The following is a 19,885-nucleotide window of genomic DNA, read 5'->3' on the forward strand; positions in this document are numbered from 1 at the left end:
GGCCAAATGGCCTCCTTCTGTGCTGTAAGGTTTGATAAACTGAGGGGTGTTAGCACTGAGAAATTGAATATTTTCTCATTTCAGGTATTACTATCAATAAAAGATACTTCCAGGTCAGGTATATCATGGTTAGTTATAGAGTTCACTCCCCTCTGACCAAACAAATGCCTTTTAATCCATGAACCACCTTTACCACCATCCCCACTATCCACAACCAAACTGGCCTCTTGGAAAGATATTGCCTACTTATACCAGATTGGGGGCAACTCTATATTGTGGGCCAATGTCCAGCAAATGCTGGCTGCAGTGATGGAATTAATGGGCCTAGGGAGCCTGGGCACAGAGGGCTCAGCTAAATATAGGTTTTACTTTGGTAAAACTTACAATAATAAAGACAAAAATAACATATTACCACTGGATAAGTGTCTTTTAAGCAGTTTATTGCGATATGTTTTGCTTTATGATAAACCCATGAGTAAAACTTCTTTGGGCTTAGTTTTTCATATGTTTGTATATGTTTGTGGCTTAACAAATTGGTGGGGGGGGGGATCTGTAAAGAGTATGAAGGGGCACCAAATATTATTAAACCATCTCTGTATGGAGACTGCTCAATGCCATCTCCTATAGGGCCCCAGGTAAGCTAAGACTTTTATCACATTGGAATGATACTAACTTAAATCCAAGGAATGAAAGGACTGACCTAACTCAATGTGCCACGCAATAAACACAGTTTAAGTCAGTGATTTTGCCCAAGAGAAAATCTTGGCACTGCCACATAAACTGGGTCAAGGAAAGATGCGAGTAGTTAAAGAGTAGCTTCTACTGCATGTACTGATACGGGGTAAAAAATAAATTACATTTCTGTAGCACCTCTCACAACCTTAGGACATCACATTGTGCTTTGAAGTGTAGTCATTATTGTAGGCTAGGAAACACAAAGGCAAGTTACACTCACCACAAACTGCAACAAGATAAATGACTAGGCATCCTGTTTTTAGAAATGTTAGTTTAGAGATAAATGTTGGTCAGAACATTGGGAGACCTCCCTTGCTCTGCCTCAAATAGTGACATGGGACCTTTTTCATCCACCTTACAGAGCAGACAGGGGCCTTCCCCGATTGTCTCATTAAAAAAAACTGAACCTCTGACAGTTCAGCATTCCCTCGGTACTGTACTGAGTGTCAGCCTAGATTATGTTCTCAAGTCTCTAGGGTGGGGCTCAAACCCATGACTCTGGGAATAAGGGAGAAGAGTGATACCATTTGAGCCACAGCTGGAACTGGCAGGAGGTGGACACACCAACAAATCCTGTGGCTGTGTGTAATGCACTCTCTTTGGCTCTTCCCAGTGTAAACCCACCTCTGAGGGGACCGACTCAAGTCCGAAATCAGGAGAACTTACACCTTCAGAAGTGCATTGGAGTCAGCTGTGGACCATTCACCACTCAACGGTGTAAAGCGTTCAAACATCATCCAGGAAGATTGTCCATTGGGTTTTACTGATCTCACAGATTCATAACATCTGACTGGGCTGCTCATCAGCAATTTCCTTCAGATCTTAAGGAAGAGATGGTCAAACAGATAGATGCAGAGACTAGCCTGTACACTGACTGCCATAACCTGGCCCAATTGATCATCTCACGTTTCCATACATTACAACACTGACTACACTCCACAAGCATTTCTTTCACTGTAAAGCGTTTTGGGCTTTCCTGGGCTCATGGAAGGTGCTCCTGGAATTCTTGGAGTCTCACCATGTGTATATCTGTGCAGTTGAACAGAATCAACTTAGGTACTGGGGACGAAAGGGCTGTTCTGTTTCCAGTTAGTAAATGGCTCACTGAAAATTAGAGGGATTGGAATCCCCTAATTTCAAAAACAGGAAAGCTATGATCGTAGGATTCCAGTAAAACTACCAATTAAGAGACTTACCATAAAAATCTTGGCCACGTGTGGTCCTTTTGTTTAAGGTTTCCCTTCAGCTTTGTTTGAATTGAATAGCTGAAAGGAACGGGATGGAAGGTTTGGTGGGGCTGTTGCAGAGGCTGCCTGACACTCTCAGACAAACCCTGCTCAGCTCTTGGGAGGAGCAGCAAGATCGTGCTGGCCATGCTTATTAATCAGCAGTCAGGCATGGGTGGAACAGGGACAGGGAAACTCCAAAAGTAGCATCTGGGAAGCTCAGTGATGGGAAACACCCAGCCTGAGGAGAGGAGTGGAGAACAGCTAGGTTCCTGCAGCTAAACAGGACACTACATGATCATTGACATCATCTGTGTATACAGCGTGCTGGATAACACGAAAATGTTGACTTCAAATATTGGCAGGTATATTAGCTCCTGAGGGAATGTGTTTTAAACACATAGGCCAGGATTTCCCAGTCGGTGAGCAGAGGCGGGGCCCGCTCGCCGATGCGTAAAATGATGCTGGTTGACGTTGGGCAGAACCCCGGACGTCACCTCGCCCCATTTCAATTTTCAGGTCAGCAGGGCTCAGCCGAATCAGCTGTGCGCTCGCCGACCTGTCAATGGCCTGTTGAGGCCATTGACAAAGTAATTAATGTATTAAGTGGACCTACCCATCCAACCTTAAGGTTGGTGGGCAGGCCGGGAGCCCTGGCCGGCATTGGAAAAAGCATGAAACCTCATCCACGGGCGGGCTGAGGTTCCATATAGGTTTATAAATTTTTAATAAAAGTGAAACTGAAAGATGTGTCAGTGTCACATGAGGGGACATGTCAGGGAAATTTTTTTTTCTGTTTTCAATACTTTTTAATGTGTAGCTGATCTCCCTAAGGCCACAATTAGCCTCAGGGAGATGAATATGCTCTTTCGTGCGCATGTGCGAAAGAGTGCACGCTTGGCTCAGGGAATCCCCCCCCGCCCGCACAGCTTCCTTGCGGACGTCACACTGGGCGGGCCTTAATTGTCACGCTGGGCGGGCCTTAATTGGCCCGCCCACGTAAAATGGCAGCGCGCCCCCCCATCAGCAGCGCCAATCGGAGGCACACCTCCATGCGCCCGCTCTTGAACTTCACCCCCCAGCTGGGGGAAAATTCTGCCCATAGTATATTGACACACCTTCATTACCTGGTAATGTGCTCTAACAAAAGACGATTGATGAGAGTTTACATGCTGCCTAGGATAGTCAGTCCATTTGCACTTACTGTTGTAATTTACAATTCATTTATGCAGTACAATATCTGGCTACTGAAAATGAAAACACTTTTGAAGTATGGTCACTGTTGTAATGTAGGAAATGAAGGAACTGACTTGCACATTGCCAAGATCCCACAAACCGTAACGAGATAAGTGACCAGATCATCAGATTTAACGATGTTGATTGAGGGATGAATATTAGCCAGTCACAGGGGAGAACTCCCCTGCTCCTGAAATAATGCCATAGGACATTTTACTTTCACATGAAAATAGATGGGTTCTTGATTTAATGTTTCTTGCGAGCAGTGGCACCTCCAACAGTGCAGGACTCCCTCAGTGCTGCATTGGAGTGTCAGCCTAGATTATGCACTCAAATCCTGTGTGTGGGACATGAACCCATAACCTTGTGGCTCCAAGGGGGGAGGACTACTTGATTAGCCACAGATGACACGGTGAATTAGACTGGTGGTCAGCTGGAATTGGAAGGGGGAGGGGAGGTTTGCGTTGGTGAGCACGAAACTGGAAAGTAAGCAGCATGTCTGTCAGTGGGAGTGGCCTTTTCAGAATGGAGTGTACACGTTCAACAGCTGCACCTCATTTTAGTGACATCTCTCCCAGCTGTGACACCGAGAGCCGTAAGGGCCTGCCGGAAGATACTGCTTCCTACTGACAGGAGGAAGAAGCCCTGCAAGTGAAACCAAGATGGAGTGGTTGGAGGTAGCAGGAGTGTGGTGTCACACTCGTGGATCCAATCCCAAAAACAGGTATAGAAAGGTAAGTAAGGTGACACATTCACCTATATCCCAATGAGTGAATCATGCCAACCACGGCCACCACCTCCCCACCCACACCACCCGACTCTGCCTTCTGAAGCCTACAACCTGTTGTTGTGTGAGGGGTAGTCCTGTAATGAAAGAGAAAGCGTGCTAACTTGGTTGCCAAGGAATCGCCTGTTAGTTTTTTCATGCCTGCCTTGAATGTTTGAACCGCCCTTTCGGCCAGTCCATTTGAGGAAGGGTGGTACAGTGCAGTTTTCACATCAGTAATACCGCTGAGGTTGATAAACTGTTGAAACTCAGTACTCGTAAGTGCCGTGCTGTTATCGGAAACGACTACTTCTGGTAATCTGTGAATGGCAAAACTCTGACGTAGTTTCTCAATTGTAGCAGCCGACATTGGTGACTTCACCTCATGTACATCCAACCATTTTGAATGGGCATCAACAATGAGCAGAAACATTGTTCCAAAAGGTCCAATATAGTCAATGTGTAACCGCACCCAGGGTCTACCTGGCCACTCCCATGAGTGCAATGGAGCTGTCATTGGCAACTTTTACAGTTGTTGACATTACACACAGTGCTTTACTAAACTCTCTATTTCACTATCCATCCAGGCCACTATATACAGCTGTGTGCTATGGTCTTCATTCGAGAAATTCCTGGATGGGCACTGTGTAGTTCAATTAAAAGTGGCTCCCTTCCCTTTGGAGGAACTGTCACTTGTGCTCCCCACAATAAGATACCATCCTGGCTGGTTATTTCATGTCTTCTGTTGAAGTACGGTTTCATTTTGTCAGGTACGGGCTCCTGTGACCAACCATGTAGCACTTGTTCTTGTATCGGAGATAGGACTGGATCCTGACTTGTCCAGTCTCTGATCTGTTGAGCACATACCAGCGAGGAATCTAAGAAATTTAACAATGAAACAAGTTCCTGGAGCTGGGACATGCTCATCATTTTCTCGTAAAGGCAAACAGAGAAGGGCATTGGCGTTTGCAATTTGATTGCCAGGCCTATGTACAAAAGTGTATTCGTATGCTGCCAGAATTAAAGCACATCGTTGTATTCTTGCCGAGGCTATGGGTGGTATAGCCTTGTCCTCACTAAACAATCCTAACAATGGTTTGTGGTCTGAAACGATTGTAAAATGGCGGCCATGTACATACTCGTGAAATTTCCTGACACCAAAGATGATGGACAGGCCTTCCTTTTCTATCTGCGAGTATCCCTTTTCCACTGTGGTGAGCGTTCTTGATATGTAACCTATTGGCTGTTCCGTGCCTTCGTCCATCGATGAGAGAGCACTGCTCCCACTCTGTCAGGAGATGTGTCACATGTCAGCACCAATTCTTTCGTCTAGCTGTAATGCACTAATAGATTGGACGAGTGCAAAAATTGTTTCACTTTTATGAAAGTTTCTTTCTGGGGCGCCTCCCAAGACCAAGGTTGGTTCTTTTTGAGTAGACAATGCAGGGGGAGCCAGCCCTGTAGACAAATTGGGTAAGAACCGCCCATAATAGTTGATTATTCCTCGGAATGATTTGAGCTCTGAGGCGTTCTTTGGCTCAGGTGCCTCTCTTATGGCTCTCATTTTCTTCTCAACCGGGTGGAGGCCCTGTGAATCTACCCGGTGACCCAAATAGATTACCTCCCTCACTTGGAATGTGCACTTTTCATTTCTGAAACACACTCCAGCTTGCAAGAAACATTTTAAGACTTCTAAGTTTGCCAAATGCTCTTTTTCAGTGAATCCTGTCACCAGTACAGCATCTAAATAGGCTACAACCTGGGGCAGTCCCTGCAGTAAGCATTCCATTGTTCTCTGAAAGATGGCACAAGTGGAGGAGACACCAAAAGGCAATTATTTGTGGGTATTAATTGTGACAAATTCCAGGGAGGCATTATCCAACTCTAGTGATAAACCTGACTCATGTCGAGCTTTGTGTACATTGTCCCTCCTGCCAGTTTAGCATACAGGCCTTCGATTTTGGGAATGGGGTGCCTGTCTATATTAGTTATTTTATTAACCGTCAGTTTGTAGTCTCCACAAATTCGGACGCTTTGGTTGGGTTTAAGGACTGGAACTATGGGTGCTGCCCATTCTGAGAACTGAACAGTATAACGCCCAGTTTCTCTAGTCTGCACATTTCAATGTTGACTTTTTCCTCATAGGGCATATGGCACCAGTCTCACCGTCATGAAGCTTCCGGACCCACGTGAATCTTGGCCTGTAGGCTCTGGATTTTCCCCAGTTCATCCTTAAAGACTGGCATACTTTCTAAGTAGCTCTGGTAGCCCACTTGCTCTCAACTGGAAAATTTCAGACCATTCTAACTTAAATCTTTTTTAGCAATTTCACCTCTGGAGGCTTGGCCCTTCACTTGCTACCACCATCAAGGTTAGCTTTGCCGATTGGCTTCCATAATGGACAGTTACTCTGCTTATGCCTTTTACCTGAATCTCGTCACCCATATACATTTTTAGCTTGGCAGCTGTTTCTTCTAAACTTAATCGATGTTTACCATTATTCAAATATCCGAAGGTATGTTCCCCAATTACTGTAGTGGAAGCTCCACTTCCATTCTAACAGGTGAGCCATTTACTTTCACTGTGACAAATATTGGTTCTGTCTTTCCAACTTTCAGATTAAACAATGAGGTAAATGTCTGAATTTGTTGTTTCAGGTTCTTCTACATTGTAAATTTCATTGGGCTTCTTCTTTTGTTTACAAGTCTTCTTGAATCTTTCCTCGCACTGCCTCATCATAAGTCCATTTCTGTGACAATAATAGCATTCGATTTTGTTAATCTGCCAATCGCTAAAAGCCTGATTGTTTCCACCTCTATCAAAATTATTCTTCGATTTCACAGCTAAGTTATTTTTCTTTATTCTTCAATTAGCGGGGGCTGTTTCCCACTTCTCGGTGGAGTCTCGCTTTTTCGCACCTCTTTCAGTTGAGGTTTCCCACCTGATGTGGAGGACGGAGCCATTTTGTGCACCCTGTATTGATTTTGAATCTCTTACCGTGCTTTCCATGGCCAGTGCTTTCTCTAGTGCCTTCTTGAAATCCAGATTCACTTCGGACAATAATCTTTTCTGAATAGAGTCCTCTTTCACCCCACACACTAAAACAATTTCTGAGCATGTCGTTCAGAGTTGTACCAAACTCAATATTCTGTTCGCTGCTTTAAATTTGCCATGTAGCATGCAATTGTCTCACCTGGGGCTCTGTTTTGTGAATTAAACCTGAACCTCTGCATCGTGACTGAGGGCTTGGGTTGAAAACGACCCTGCACAAGGTCCACCAATTCTTCGAAACTGGGGCACTGGGTGCCATCAAACTTTGAATCAAGCCATAGGTTTTGCTCCTACAAGTACTCAATGAGGATTGATCACCTCTTCTCTTCCCCTGTAATCTTGTTCGCTTGAAAAAAGAATGTGAGACGTCCTATGTGTCGAGACCAATCATCTGTGGCTTGCTCAAAAGGATCAATTCTACCAAATTGTGGTATTTTGAGAGGGGATAACTTCTTCAATTCTAACAGAGCTTGCTACTTAATCACTGAGCGAGGTACAGTGCCGATTTCTTTTAAACTTGATTTCTTCTGTTCAATCCTGTTTTATCTTCATCACCAGTTTATTGTAGTGTGGCCAAGTTGCGCTATTAACAATATAGAATTGATCTGCAGACCCTTCTTGGGTGGAAACATTAAATTTATTTACAACATACTCAGCAGCAACTACATGTGTGCTCTCAACTCCAACTCTATCTCTACACTGACTGCTGAAGTAGCCCGCACTACTCTCTTTTTGGTTACTACAGATCATGTGATCTTGCCTAACAAGTATTATTCTTAAAGGTATATTTTACATTAAATAAAACAATAATTATTACAGGGGTGCAGAAGGATAATGATGACTCCTCAGAAGAGATCACTTTCTCTCAAGGTGCAACATCACAGGACGAATGTAGACCATGTCACACCTCAGATACTCACACTTTAGTGGGACTAGTAAGAGCAAGTTGGGTTTTCACCTGGTGACTTACACATCACCAGTGAGCAGGAGTATGTCTTGGATACAGGGACAGCAGTGGAGGACTTGGTCAAGGGCCACAGGACACCCCAGGCTCTTCTGGACACAGCAGAGAATATGCCAGCTACCTTCCTGATACATTGTCAATTTTAGCGCTTTTAACCTCCCCCCCCCCCCCCCCCCCATTCACTGCCAAGCCCACGTGCTCCTGCAAGTTAAAATTCACTGTAATGAGGGACTGAATGCCTATGATGTACCTCATCAGTAAGCATTGGAAATGGACATGTTTCTTCCACTTAGGAGTCAAAATCATGGGACAAATTGCCTAATTTGCATAATTTATTCAGGTATAGGGACCAACCAGTTCCCTATTCAGCCTTGAAAACAGTATCTTTAATGATCTGGCAACAGTCTATTCCAATGGCTCATTAACTGTGTAAATGCAAACACTTTAAAAATAACAACTGAGGAAGAAGCCGAAATGGAGAATTTTTTTTCCCATTACCAGCTGTTGGCAATGGTTACATTTAAATCTAATGGATAATATTCAGAGTACCAATTAGATGTATTATATACACAATAGCCAAATCTGATTGAACATATTCCTGCAGGTGTCATCACATGACCTTCTGCTCCCAACTGCCCCGCCACCATGCTCCCACCATTGGTCACCTGACATGTCCATCATCGCAGCACTCCTCCTCCCCATGCAAATAAAAGGTGACCCAACTGGATGGATCCTGAATGGCCTGCTGCCGTTCCTATCTTCCCCACGATATTGACTGGCAGAGTAGACCAGCACAACAACAGTCTCCCAGAAACCGAGCATTAAGAAGAGGAGGAAATGTCATGCTCCCTTAAGACATAAACAGGTGAACTATGAAGTACAAAAGTGACACTATAAAAGGTGCCTTGTGGAAATTCACACTGCTACAGTAGGAGATGCTATACTGAGTTGAGATTAAGGGGCACATTGTTGAGACTGTATAGCAGGAGCTTTATTTTATCCCTAGCCCCTACTGTCATTGTCCTGGCAAATCTCCACACTACAGGCAGGTGCCCAAAATAGACGTGTTTAATTCCTCACCTTAGTGAGTCTAAAAATTCAACCCCCCAAAATACATGAAACAACCTGACAGTAACACACTGTAAAACTAAAGATCTTTGCACCCTGTGCGTTTACACATTCCAGCTATTTTTACTGCTCGTCACATCAGACGCAACAGAAAAAATTACCAGTGCTTGGTTGGAGAGAGTCACTCTGGACTGCTTCACAAACAAGTATTTTTTTAAGCAGTCAGCTAGGTGGGTTAATTGTGAAAAGTGTGAATTCACTTTACAACAGCTGAAGTAGAACAAATCAGAAGTGCACCATACAATGTCCAAACTACCCAAAGTCTTAGGGCCACACAATGTAGTCAATGATAGCTGAACAGCCAGCCTGGATCCCATTGGGGTAACGATACAACATCACACAGGGAATCCTTAAGATCGACTGATAAAGGTACATTTGACAATAATTTAGTTGTTTCATATTGTCATTTAAAATAATAGAAGAAAATGCAATTTCGATGCAGTAATATTCTTGTTTTAGTATTGGGGATGATTGTTTGAAAGCCTCTTGCTGTGGGGAAAAAAAGTTTAATTGATTTTGTTCTATCTTAAGCTGCAATCAAACATTGTTAGGAGATGCAGTCATGTAGATATTATGACACTGGACTATTAATCACGGAGAACACACATTCATATCCCACCGTGACAGCTTGAGAATTTTAATTCAGTTGCAAATAAGCTTGTTTCAGTAAAAGCGAACATGAATTTTGTCAGAAAAACCCATCTGGTTCACTGGTGCTCTTTAGGGGAAGGAAGCTGCTGTCCTTAACCGGTCTGGGCCTACAAGTGACTCCAGTCCCACAGCAACACGGTTGACTCTTAACTGCCCTCTAAAGTGCCCCTAATAAGCTGCACAGTTGTATCAAACTGTTCCAATGATCCTCTCAGGGCAGCCTGGAATAGGCAATAATTGGCATTCGTGCCAGCAAATGCTGCATCCTGAGAATGAATTAAGAAGAAAATGATTTGTTAAATTAACTTTGATGGGGATGACGCTGAACATGGTGTTGCCTCTTCAAACATCACAGACACTATTTAGTTCTTTGATGAATACATAATTGTTTATGCACAAGAAAAATATTCTCGTTTGTGTTGCTCCAAGGAGATAAGATATCCTGGGATTTGCTTTGAATACGTTATTGGGTTGGGACGGTACTATATTCTTCAGTCCGGACCACACACAGCTCAGGCAAGCTCTGAATTTCAACTTGCACTATAAGCTAGCTCGAACGCCCACCACAGAGTGGGTTTAACATCACCACTGGTGTTCTTCTGACCTCTCAGACCGAGGTCGCTCCTTTTTAAGGTTAGGTTATGGGCAGTTTTGTGCCAGGGACTTTGACCAGGCATCTCTCTCTGCTAAACTCAAAGATTAAAACTAAACAGTGCTGCAGTGCTCTCACTCCTCTGTATACCTTCATACCCTGATGCACAGTGGCAGCAGTGTGTACTATCTAAAAGGTGCGCTTGCAGCCAAGAACAGTCCTGAAGAAGGATCTTATTCAACTCAAAACATTAACTCTGTTTCTGTCTCCACAGCTGCTGTCAGGCCTGAGTTTTTCCAGCATTTTTTGTTTTTATTTCAGGTTTCCAGCACCTGCAGTATTCTGCTTTTATTTTAGTGGTCAGGAACATCTATATACAGAGATAGGATATTGAGCCAGTTATATATACAAATCATCTGCTTCTAACACTAGCCATAGCATCTATCTATGGACAGATCACTCAAGTATCTAAGTTGGTTGTTGCAGAGATGTTTGGTTGTGGCTGAGAATGGGAGTAAAAATGTTCCCAAACTCATAAGATGCATTTAAATCAGAAGCATTGCCTTGCGCACCTCATGCCAGTTGGATGACTTTTCAAAATACACAGTGGTTTATACTTCCCATTCTGACCTAGGCTGCTGCCATTTTTGTTCATTGTCCTGATGCTCTGCTAGGATAATCTGTGCCACGGTTTTGCAAAGAAGGCAATGAATGAAGACTAAGTGGTCTTGAATTGTATTAGTGTTACCCCATGGCTCGTACACATGTCCTAGTGAGCAATTGCAGACAGAGTCCTAGAAACAGGTTTCATTGACTTCTCTCTCCATTGGAGCACTGTGTATGATATGGAGAGCATGAAAGAGGCAAAGCAGAAGTACTTCTGAAATGTAGTCATTTGTAATGTAGGAAACGCAGCAGCAAATCTGGGCTCAGCAAACGCCCACAAACAGCAATGTAATTATGACCAAATTATCTGTTTTGGTGATGTTGATTGCGGAATAAATATTGGCCAGGACACTAGGGATAACATCTCATATGAAAGACGGCACCTCTAACAGTGCAGCACTCCCTCAGTGGTGGAGTAGGAGCCCACAATTTTCTGACTTGGAGATGAGTGTGCTCCCTACTGAGCCACGTCTGCCACATAAACTATTTCCTTCGCTCTTTTTTCCATGAGTAACAGGTTAGTCTTTAGCAACAATTCCATTTTCTCTCACCAATAACCTACTTCCTCACACTTCCACGAAACAATTCAGTGCGAGGGCCACACGAGTATTGTGTGGCTGGAGTGCAGGAACTGTTTTTGAAATTACTCATTCCTCTCACAGTCCCGTTGTCAGCTCACTTACTGACGCCACAGTCCAGTCTACATGCCTGGCATCATCCAGAGAGCAGAGGGAAACGACAACAACAGGAATATCACATATTGTTGCAAGATGTGTTCAGTTGACAGGGAAATGCTGACACCTTAGTTTGGACTTTATTTCCCAAATCTGCTTATTGATCACCTGCTTAATAATAATTTTAATGTCTAAATGTAAGCGATTGATTCAAAATGAAGGAACGACTAACAGATCAGTGGTAGGGGGTCATGCTATCACCAGTTAATCGTCATTTTGATTAATGCTTTCTCATTACTTCTCTTCCAATTTTATCCTTTCACCTCCAGGACTGTGTTACCCCAAAGCCCAACCCAAGTGACTATTTTTCATGAGTAAAACCTGACAGCCCATTTCTGCCCCGCCACCCAATGATCACATCAGGAGCGAAGTGGCTGATTTTTCCTTTCCTTGGCCTGGGGACTGACCCCATTTGTAGCACACCAGTCACTCACTCCAAACAATGTCGGCTCATTCATCATGAATCAAACATCAAGTTGAGCTCTTGCTGATATACAGCTTGATTCCATACAGGGCTTTCTACTTAACCAAGTGGCACAGCCACAAATTGTGATCACCTCAAGCAACTTTCAATTAAATGGAAGGGGGAAAATGTCTAAAAACTCATTTGCCTGCAGCCAGTGAATAACAACAAAAAAGAAATCCACATCTTCTTCTCCTTCATTTGTAAATGCTCACACTGCAACTGTCAGGAATATACACAAACTCATACATGCAACCTCACTCACAGAGATGCACAAACAGTGTCTCTCAAACACTCACCAGCCTGATTACTATCAGTGATTACTGGCCCTGCAATGACATTCTTCACAGGTATGCTCAACAGTGGCTCCATATATCATTTAGCTTAAAAAGACAAAGAATTATGACCATGTTCTGTGTCCAGCTGGTCTGCTTTCAGACTCGAATAATTGAGTGCTCGACGCTGCCTGTCCTTTACAATCGATCCATTGATGCGAAGAGTTGGTATTTCAACTGCACTGGTATTGTAATATGACATTGTTTTAGATCAAACTGACGTTAGCTAAATTGAGCATCGGAGAGAGAGAGGGAAACGTAATTAACCCCTCTCCACACCTGCAAAATATATATAATTACTCCTTTCCCCACCTGCAAAATATATAATTAACCCCCTCCCCACCTTCAAAATATAGAATTACCCCCTCCCCACCTGTGAAATATACAATTACCCCCCTTCCCCACATATGAAACATACAATTTAACCCCTCCTCACCAATGAAATATACAATATAACCCCTTTCCCCACCTGTGAAATATACAATTAACTCCCTCCCCAGCTGTGAAATACACAAATACCCCAACTCCCCACCTGTGAAATATACAATTAACTCCCTCCCCAGCTGTGAAATATACAATTGTGTGAACACCATGAGCAGATTAAATATTACGCAGCCACTTTAAGAGCCTATAACTGCAATGCTTGGCAACAGAAATTAGGACAGGTCTTTTCAGGCAGTTTGGGACATGGATGCATTTACATCTATGAACTTCTGTCAAAAAAAAATCGACTAAGAATCAATTGAAGTCAATGAATAATATTTTTCACCCCTACCTACCTCCCACACCCCCAATCAAAAAAAAATCTAATTTAATCATCTTTGCAGAGCAATTCCCCACTGCAGCATCCCTTCAAAGATGATGATGATGATTTTTTAGACGGGATAATCAATTTAACCGATTTAAGCTGGGAATTTTATGATACATTTTGCTTGTGGTTTAATCGCTTGAACAATGCTTCAGATATCTCACACTTTAATACCTTTACATGTGCAGGATATACGACCCTGGGAATAATGCCATTGTATATTCACAATGTATTTCAGTTTTTCTTTCAGATCATTGAGGCAGCCCGAAAGAAGCAGAATCCTTCAACTTGTTCAAATAGATTTGGTTACTGTAGAGACAGTGTCAGCATTGAATCGATTCAACATACAGACCCCATCGTACACCCGCTAATCTGTGCCTGCCAAAAGTGTCTATGCCAGTTTTTTTAAAAAGACCATAATGCAAGAAGCACAGTAAAAACAAGATATGGACTTGGATTCTGTCAGAGCAGATCATCTCATGATGCAGCACCCCATTAGCTAGACTTTATTCTCCAACCTTCAGTTCAAAAACGTTTTGCACTGCAAGTTGCTGGGAATGTGAGCTGATAATATCACAGTGAGAGAGTTAAGAGGGAATCTGGAACCTTACTGAATGACAGGACCAAGAGTCTATTTCCTTAACCAAAGAGATTTAACGATAGAGAAAGAAACAGGGGAATGACAGGGAAGAAACGAGAGTGAATTGGAGTGCAATCAGGTACAGAAAGGGAAATAAAGAGAGTGAAAGAAAAGATAGATGATGCAGAAAAGAAAAATAATTATTCTTTTAAAAATCATTAGGAACAATTTTCAACCAGCAGGAATGACCCTTCAGAGTTTCAATTGTTCTCTTTCTGGGCCAGAGAGGGCGAGTGAGATTGCAGGAAGATTAAGCTCCTTATTATAAAGGTACTTAAGCTGTAAACACCAGCCCTAACTTTCTGAGGCAAGCTCAATGCCAATCAATGTGCAAATTCAACAATTTATGTAACTCAAGGAGGTTGAGGTCGAGCTGCTGCATTCATGAGGCTAACACAACTTCTTCAGCAACTTGCACTGGTTTTCGATTGCCAAGGTATCTCTTCCTCACCACAAGCTGTTGGATGATTTACACATTAATAATACTGTTCCCATGAAACTTGCTGTTAATTTGGCAGCAAATTCTGAGCAATGTAGTGTCTGGGAGAGTTATATTGTCCCTGTAAATGGGTGGACTTCTCATCTGGGTCTGAACCTATTAAGTTATTAACTTAGCTCATTAACTTATTAAGATTGGGAAGGATTGTCACTATTTATAAAGGAAGATGTATTTACATGCATTTAAAACTCAGAACATCCTGGAATAAGGGCACAGAGAAACCTGCCTTACAGGGGATGGTGGCATGATGTGTTACAGTTCACCTAGGTCATCCAAGCTGCAGTGGCAACATGGACTTTTACGTGCATGTTGTAGTCTGGAGCTATGGATAGTGATAGAAGAGGCTCCAATTTCTTTCCAGCTGACCGGGAATCTCTCCCATTCTTACCGCCTGCCATTGGCGTGTGTTGGAAGGATTTGCAGATTGATACTCAACCTGTTTGGTTATGAACATGTTATGAACACACCCTCCTTGGCCAACAAGTCCTGGGGTAGGACTCAAACCTGGAGCTTCTGGTTCAGAGGCAGGGACGCTACCCACTGCACCACAAGAACCTCCCATATGGGGTAGCTCAGGTGAAATAATTAACAGGGAATAGAAACAATATGCTGTCTTTACACATAATGATGCTAGTTTCTAGTGAATGATGGTAGTTTACAGCTAGTGAGGGTAGTATATTTAAATGACTTCTCAAGGGTCCCTGTATATTTTGTATCTACAAAATATATTATATACAATGTATACACATTTCAGTGTCTATAATGAATTGGAATGATATTAAGATGGGGGAATCCATTTATAATTTATCCACTGGTCAATGTTAGCCCTGAGGACCCAACACTCCTAAACATCAATCACTAGTACTTTTCCCTTTCTAGGCTGAAGGCTGAAGATTTTATTATATAAATGTAAACACTTAGACGGAGACTGAATGACAACAAAAAGCCCATTAGCTTTATGGATCACCTGTTGGGCTCCTCGGAGCTGTATGTAAATAAGAACACACCGAAAATTAATGATTGGAAACAGAATTGACAGGAGCAAAGTACTTAGCATTCATTGGCCTGGCCATAATATTCACTCTCCTTTATAACCAGCACCTGCTTGTGGCGAGTTAGTTGATTGTGAATTAATATTGTATTCGGACATGTTGAAGTCTGTCCCATTTTTACTACCTGGGGTTTGGAGGGTGGGTGGTTGATGTTAACTGGATGCTGAAAATAGAGGATCTCATAGGAAATGCCTCCTAAACTGGTTGTTTTAGAGAACCTGAGTACAGACAAGAACTGAAACCGGTTCCAATGGAACATTTATAGGCCAGCTAAACATGTGTGGTGGCTTGAAGGGTCTTTGTATCAAAGTCCGCTACAACCTGGGACTGAGTCCCTCTCACCTGTTCAGATGGTGATTGGCAGCATGAACAAATAACTCCTTGGATTGGCACTGCCTCTGGGTACCTGTCCTGTGACTGCTCCCCTTAAGTAGCAGGTTTCACAGGATCCATAGATCAGCGTGAAGTGAGGGAGTGATCCTGTGATCCAGCTCTCCCCATGGTTTGGGGGGGGGGGTGGAAGAGTGAAACATCTTCATGAAGCTCACACCAAGTAAAAAAAAAATGAGCAGACAAATAAAAACATGAGCAGAACCACAGGGGCTAGTTGGAGCACCGAATGGGGGGGAATCATCCCCTTACAGTACCCAATATCACCAATATACAGAGTTTTTGTAAAGACACACGCCAGCTATTCTAAAGACACACACACACTAGTTACATACTATTACAGTGTTTTTGTAAAGACACACACTGGTTACACACTATAGTGTAGTATTTTGTTTGTAAAGACACACACTAGCTATTGATACAATGTATCAGAGATACATTGCCTGTTTAAGAACAGGTGTACATGTTGCCCTTTCGCCGTTCCAGGGTATCTCTCTCTCTCTGCCTTACCTGCCACTGTGTACCGGTCCATGTAATTCACCACATAGCCGAAGCTCAGCACCCCCGCCGCGATGTGAGGGCGCAAGCGGTACAGCGCCCGGAATTTCTCCGCCGGGCTGGACGGCGCATCGGCGGCGGTGCCGATGTCGTTCAGGGTCTGGATCTCCTCAGAGGAGACGGAGCCTGAGAGCGGGCAATCCGAGGTGTCCTTCTCCACACACATATTCCCAAAGAGCGGCTGTAAAGACAGGGCTGCCTGTGCCAGTGGAACTGAGGCGAGAATCAGCCGGCCCGGAGACACACACACTGAGGGTGGAGATAAAACTGTACAAGCCCCTCCTTTAAAGAAACAAACAGCGTGTGTCTGTCCCGATAAACACTCCACTCAAATTTGCATTCACATCAGCTCCTTTCACTCTCTCACTCCCCCTAAAATTATGATCCAACAGTTTTTTCTACCAGAAACCCCCATCCTCCTCGAATTTTAGCTGAGGCACATGCACAAGTTGTGCACAGCGGAATCTTATCACTTTCTCGTTATTTAAAATGGTGTTGTCTCTCCGCTATAGCGTGGAAACCGCTTCAACAACACGGGTTTCGGCTGCTTGGTGGGTCCCACCGACTCTTAAATGAGCCCCAAATCCCCTCTGTGTAAATACGTCTAAAGGGAACGAGTATCTCCTTATTCAGCTCTGGAGAGGATGTTGGATATTAGTCTATAATCTATGCACAGCTTTGTGGATCTTTTCAAAATCTCCCCCGATTGTGCTTTCTTTAATTTGAAATTGCGAATAATCCAGTTTATTCGACCGCCACTCTTTACAGGGGTTTGATCGGAATTGCAACTATTCGGTTTTAAACTCACTCAGATTTAAAAATAATTTGTTAGAAATTTCGTTTGGTTAAAAAAAAAGCACATAGAAAGTGCCCACACCATATTAAAAACTTCACGATTTCCGATTTAGAAATATTTCCCCTCATTTTCTAAGGGCACTTGTGAGTTTAGGGCATGTAGAAATTGCTGAAATAAGAGCTTTTTTCCCCTGTCAGAAACTGGGCGGAGACCGAGAAACTGTTCAGAATAGTACTGAAAGGAAATGTCAGAGTTAAAATTGTATGGTGCTAATTCTCACAGCCTTTTGATATACAATTTCCCAAAGATCCACATCTTCTAAATAAGGGTAACACTCTTGTCTCTGAGTCAAAAAGGCTGTGAGTTCGAGTCCCAATCCAGAGATTTGAGCACATAATCTAGACTGACAATTCAGTGCAGTACTGCAGGGAGTGCTGCACTGTCACAAACACAGTCTTTCAATAAGGTGTTAAACGGAGGCATCACCTGCAGGTTTCATGGCATTATTTGAATGGCAGTTGTCCCTGGTGCCTGGTCAATATTTCTCCAAGGCCATTGAAACAAATTATTTGGTCATTTATCCCATTGCTGTTTGTGGGAGCTTGCTGTGCATTAATTGGCTGTCCTGTTTCCTACATTATACCAAACACTACATTTCTTAAGGATTCCATTTTGGAGCATCTGGAGGTTGTGAAAGGTGCTATATAAATGCAAGTTCTTTTTTGCTGCACTTTGGGACAGGAACAGCACATGTGACAGGCGTTTTTGGGTGTAAACATATGCTTTACTAATCCCTGTTGAAGAGAATTCATACTCTCTCCTATCCAGCACAGATGAAAATTTAGATATAATAATTTAGACATAATAAAACATAATTACCTGCATAAGGGTTCTTAAAAAAACACTCTCTTCCACCGATTATACTTGCTTTAATCATTAATGGGAAATAGAAAATAGCCCAACTACAGGGAATTGAAAGTATTTTGATTTATTTCTGCTTATATCCTGTATCAACATTAAACTCTCTCAGGTCAGTACAACCTGGTCCAGGATATCTCTTTACTACAGTATTAAAAACATTCCCATTTCCTCCATCAGCCAGCCTTATGTTCTCTCAGACTGAGATAGCCAATTTGTGTCAAATGATTGGCAGTTTTACACTGTCAGACACAAGTTTCTGGCATCACCTGAACCCAAAGGAAGCTGCATGTGATTCGATTTTCCACTTTTATTTTGAGCATTATTTAATCTATAATAATAAATTATTAGTTTGAGACACTTCCAACTCATTTTATTTTGACTCCTACGTCCAGCAGAGACAGCAGATTTCCATCCAACCTGTCTGGGCTTAAACCCAGGCATCAGAGGTGAATGGTGAATCCAAATCAACCAAAATCTGTGCACATTCCCTAATTACAAAATCTTGCTTTCTTTTCACATCTTTTGTTAGATCTTTGTGTCAACATTTTTCCCCTATTAATTTCTGTGTCCATATTTATAATGCAAATTGCCTATGTAAACAAGTCACCCTGTAATTGCACACTCCTGCCATTGGTGGTGCTGTTGTATAACATTTCTGTATCTTGCAACTTCTCAGTCCATTGCAGAATAACCAACTCTTCCCTGCTTGCCAAGTATAAATAACAATATGAAATCAAAAAGCTATAAAAAGGACAAAATGAGTGATTCACACCTGCACTCTCTGCTCCAATTATCCCATGAACCCTCATACTTCAGCTGAAAATTGTAGTTAATCAACTTGAGATCAACCAGTAGTTTATAAATATTTTAAGCAGTTTTAAAATTGATTTGCCTGGATGAGTGCAGCTCCAACAACACTCAAGAAGCTGGACACCATCCAGGGCAAAGCAGTCCACATGATTGGCACCCCATTTACCATCTTCAACATTCATTCCCTCCACCACCGATGCACAGTGGCTGCAGTATGTACCACCTATAAGCAGCAACTCATCAAGGCTCCTTCGACAACACCTTCCTAATCTGCAGCTTCTACCACCTAGAAGGACAAGGGCAGCACATGCATGGGAACCCATGCAAGTTCCCTTCCAAGTCACTCACCATCCTGACTTGGAAATATATCGCCGTTCCTTCACTGTCGCTGGTTCAAAATCCTGGAACTCCCTTCCTAACAGCACTGTGGGTGTACCTACACCACATGGACTGCAGCGGTTCAAGAAGGCAGCTCACCACCACCTTCTCAATGGCAGTTAGGGATGGACAATAAATGCTGGCCTAGCCAGCGATGCCCACATCCCATGAGCAAATAAATAAAATAATGATTTTGTAGTGTGCCAGTTGCCCTGTGAAACTCCTCCATGCAGACTACCTTAAGTGAGCAACACGGTATAGCTGGCTCAGATCTGAGGGCTTGTGTCCAAGGAGCTCGCAGCTGCAGTTTGCTCATGTTTAAGATGGTAGAGCTGGTAGGTCATGTCAGTGCCATCATTGTTAATAGTAATACAGCTACAAATATACCCATTAAAATAAGCACATAATTCTTAAAGGATTCTTAGTGGGGTTAGAAATGTAGAGAAGTGGCTGGACGCCAACAGCTGCTATATAAATACAATTTTT

The 19,885-nt window shown here is 42.9% G+C and overlaps 1 protein-coding gene across 1 annotated transcript in view; it reads right to left on the bottom strand.

The window, feature by feature from the left end:
* The window catches only part of LOC144684644 (sphingosine-1-phosphate transporter SPNS2-like), a 113,532-nt gene extending 96,665 nt beyond the window's left edge, over positions 1–16,867 (bottom strand). The window contains exon 1 of the mRNA XM_078548707.1: positions 16,447–16,867. Coding sequence (XP_078404833.1) covers positions 16,447–16,660 — 214 coding nt within the window. The 5' untranslated portion in view covers positions 16,661–16,867. The remainder of the gene's footprint in view (positions 1–16,446) is intronic.
* Positions 16,868–19,885: the final 3,018 nt, after the last annotated feature.

The sequence above is a fragment of the Cetorhinus maximus genome, chromosome 9 (assembly GCF_964194155.1).
Source record: "Cetorhinus maximus chromosome 9, sCetMax3.hap1.1, whole genome shotgun sequence".
Taxonomy (NCBI): domain Eukaryota; kingdom Metazoa; phylum Chordata; class Chondrichthyes; order Lamniformes; family Cetorhinidae; genus Cetorhinus; species Cetorhinus maximus.